The sequence below is a fragment of the Panicum hallii genome, chromosome 4, assembly GCF_002211085.1.
Source record: "Panicum hallii strain FIL2 chromosome 4, PHallii_v3.1, whole genome shotgun sequence".
NCBI lineage: Eukaryota > Viridiplantae > Streptophyta > Magnoliopsida > Poales > Poaceae > Panicum > Panicum hallii.
Window position 1 is genome coordinate 17,181,167 of NC_038045.1, and position 3,612 is coordinate 17,184,778.

The 3,612-nt window shown below is 48.6% G+C and overlaps 1 protein-coding gene across 1 annotated transcript; it reads right to left on the bottom strand.

Annotated features, from left to right (window-relative positions):
* Positions 1-1,424: 1,424 nt before the first annotated feature.
* Positions 1,425-3,358, bottom strand: LOC112890375 (predicted GPI-anchored protein 58). Its single transcript, XM_025957277.1, has 5 exons — positions 3,317-3,358; positions 2,399-2,412; positions 1,855-2,052; positions 1,597-1,774; positions 1,425-1,487 (listed from the first exon to the last, which is right to left on the bottom strand). Exons 1-5 carry the CDS (start codon positions 3,356-3,358, stop codon positions 1,425-1,427), a joined length of 495 nt encoding a protein of 164 aa, XP_025813062.1.
* Between the last annotated feature and the right edge of the window lie 254 nt (positions 3,359-3,612).

Sequence of the window (3,612 nt, forward strand, 5' to 3'; positions counted from 1 at the left end):
CTTGGCTGATTAATTAGAAACACTAGCTTATGACGATCTTACCGAAAGGGCTAGAGGGGTTGCATCGTCGGGGTATAGCTCGGTCCTCTTGAGGGTATGATATGGTCCTGGGTAAGGCGTCTGCCTCATTAGGGAGAGTTATGACCGCTTTGACTTGAAACCTCAGCGGATTGTCATGAGTTAGGGAATCTTTGTAAAGGCCTCGTAGTGAATCTCTTGCCACTCACCTCGGAAGTGTTTAAGAGGCTAGCTACCTCGGGCAAATTGGGAGACACGAGTTGTGGGTAAAGTGTACAACCTCTGCAGAGTGAAAACTGATATATCAGCCGTGCTCACGGTTAAGAGCGGCTTGGACCCTCACATGATAATTGAACTTGAAGATGAATTAAATCGTGGACCATGTTTATGGTTATGGTTATCATGGACCATGTATATGGTTGTGGTTATACTTATGCTATATCTCTTCTATCTCTTTTAATGTGGGTTTTTGGTATGAACTTATACCTTAGTAATCAGGTGCTAATAAAATTTGACCAACTAAAATTGCTTATCGCAGTAAGCCGGTCAGCCTTTCCTTGATTTTGGCCTTCATGTCATATAATTCCCAACACTTGCTGAGTACCAACCATAAGTGTACTCACGCTTGTTATAATTGCTGCTCAGAGGAGAAAGTGATCTGAAGTCTTTTGAAGATGATGCTGAGTTCTAGGCCTGAGGAACCCCCGGTCGATTGCCTGTGAAGTTTGAAGTCTCCATTTCCAGGATAAGCTGTATAACTCTGATAATCTTTATAGTCTTTTAATTCTCTTTTCGTGATACTGTTGCTGATTATTCACTGATGAAGTCACTATATGTATGGAACTTGATCCTGGCATACATATAGTTATGCATTCGGTTTTATCTTTAAAAACCGGGTGTGACAAAGTACTCGAGGGAAGAAAGGGCTTGCCTTGGTGCGCCTTCATCTGTTCTTTGAGTTGCTCCTGGTGCGCCTTCTTTTGTCCCTCGAGTTGTTCCTGGAGCTCGGAGTTGGCTTTCTCGAGATTTCCTAGATCGTTCTTGAGGAGCCACATCTCTCGAGTCCGCTCTTGCTTCAGCATGTCAAGTTCTCTCTAAAGATAGCAGTTCTTCGTCTGCTCCTCGGATATGCGTTTTTCCTTGGTAGCAAGCTCCTGGTGACCACTCACGACTATTTTCAACTTCTCGGACTTCTTTTGTGAGTGCGTGATCACGTTCTGCATAAGGGCGGAGATTAAGACAAGCAACTCAACAACACCTACAAGCAGAAGAGTAATCATGTCTTACCATGACAAAATCGTACAACTCCTTGTAGGCCTTCTTGAAGGTTTTTATGTTGTGGTCCGTCAGCATGGGATCATCCACTAGATCTGTGGGGATGATGTTCTGGTATCTGCATCCGGCCATCAGCAGGTCTCCAGGACTCCTTGAGGTCTCTGCAGCTTCTTCAGAAGGTGGTCGCTGGGTACCTGCGAGTCAGGATGCATTCAGTACATACATCTGCGGTCTAAGCAGCTAGCCGTGGGCAGTCAGACACTCACCTGTGCCATCTGCAGGAGCAGCTGCGGGGGCCTCGACTTGTTCCTCACCACTAGCTCTGGCTTTGGCTTGCTGGGGCTCGGCAGGTGGCAGGTCGGGCAATGTCGAGCCCGTCTCGGGGGCTGGTTCCTTGGGCGCGGGCCCTTCTGGGGCTGGTGGCTCGGGGGCTGGAGTAGCCGACACAGGCTTTGGTTTAAATCCCCTAGTAGTCACAGACCTAATGAAGCAGAATCAGTTATATCATTACACCATTCGAAAAGGACAGAATGTTCATTATACAAAAAGATGCAAACTTACAGCGAAGACTTCTTCATGACAGCCTTCTTCACTCTCATAGCCCGTGGTGTCTCAACCACAGCAATCATTGCTGGCGGCGGGGTTACATCAGCTGGTGGAGTGGTGCCCGCCACGGCAATGGTAACCGATCCTGTCACAGAAGCTGATGGATCGGTTCCCATTTCTTGGCGCTCAGGCTCGGGTGGAGAAGCAGGTGGACTGCAAAAGGATAATGTTAGCGTGCAACAATATTGATATTTGATAGTTCAACAAGGCAGCATATTCATACCTGGAAGACTCGACTTCTTGCGCTTTCCATTTGCGCACTACCCGACGACCCTGCGGGACCGAGGGCAGAGTTTCGGTCAACTCCACAGATGGTCCGGGGGAGTTGTCCCTTCTCGCCTCCCCCTCAGCTTTCCTTTCCGCCAGGGGGCTCCCGCCTTCAGTGGACTCACTGCCGGGTAGAGCCTCGGCTACTCGAGCCCTCTTCGCTTCGGCTGCGGCACTAGGGAGGAGGTGGTCCGGTAGAGGGATGTCAGGTTGTGGAGGGTAGCTTCGGTACAATTCTATGAGTCCCTGTAAAAGATTTTCAGTTAACAGTGGTAGAACAGCAGAGTTTTCTCTCAAAAGTAGTCGAATACTCACCGGTTTTGGAGGATTCCGTGCGGAAAACAATCCCAGGACGTAGGGGACGGCGTTCACGTCCAACAGCACTTGCTTGACTCAAATAAGTGCGGCTTTGTCTGTCAGCTCCTCTGCGCACATGCGAGATGGATCTTCTGTGCCCATATACTCGAATCCAAGTATATGGCGTTGCTGGATTGGCTGGACTCGGCGCTTGAAGAAGGAAAACATTACGGATGCGCTGCTATAGTTTCTAGCAACTCATCGACTTGATCCATGTCCCCCCTGGGAAGTTTGATATTCCACTCCGGCCTTACAACAGGTGGTTTATTTGACTTTTCTAGGAGTTGGGGGCATGATTTTCGATGTAGAACCAATGATTTTTCTACCCGGGAATGTTGGAGGGGAATTTGTATGAAAGGTACTTGTCGCCGGCTTGTTGTCTAAGTTGGATGCAGGCACCCCCTACAACAGATGGATTTTTGGAGGTGGGTTGTGGTTTTACTCGGAAAAGGAAGCGGAAAAGATCCCAATGGGGTTCGATTCCGAGGAAGGCTTTATAGAAATGGATAAATATTGCAATATGGCAAATGGAATTCGGGTTGAGGTGATGGAGCTCAAGCCCGTAGTAGTAAAGAAGACCCCGGAAGAAAGAACAAGAGGGGAGGGCCAATCCCCGTTCAGCAAAATGGTAAAATGTGACGATTTCGTCCATATTTTCCATGGGGATTGGATCATGAAAAGAGGGGCGCCAGTTGACAAGACTCTTCTCTTGGAGCAATCCCTCGGAAAAAAGTTTTTGGAGGTTGTTGTTGGAGCACTTACTGTGAGTCCATTCCCCGGCCGGCGGCTGCACCTCTTTCTTCTTCCCGTCCTTCTCAGGTCTCTTGGGCGCCATTTCCAGATTCACTCGCCACGAGTTGCTCGGGGGTTGTGGGGAAAGGGGCGGGGAGATTTTGGTTGGATCGGGGCTCTCCAAGAGGGTGAAGGTGGAGTGCGGCTCTATTTGGAGGATTTTGGCAGTTCTTGGTGGATTGCAAATTGGAAGCACAGTTTTCACTCAGCGTTGCCGCAGGGTTAAATAACCAGTGGTTGGGGAAAGGTTTACAGTTTCAAAGTTGAAGAGTCATTTCAGGAAATATTCGGAAGATG

Excerpts from the sequence above, each read along its gene's own strand:
- LOC112890375 (XM_025957277.1), bottom strand. The coding sequence starts at position 3,358 with ATGGCGCCCAAGAGACCTGAGAAGGACGGGAAGAAGAAAGAG. Across the intron at positions 1,775-1,854 it reads GTCATGAAGAAGTCTTCGCT|GTCTGTGACTACTAGGGGAT; the intron begins GTAAGTTTGCAT and ends CTGCTTCATTAG. Across the intron at positions 1,488-1,596 it reads GAGCTAGTGGTGAGGAACAA|GTACCCAGCGACCACCTTCT; the intron begins GTCGAGGCCCCC and ends CCTGACTCGCAG.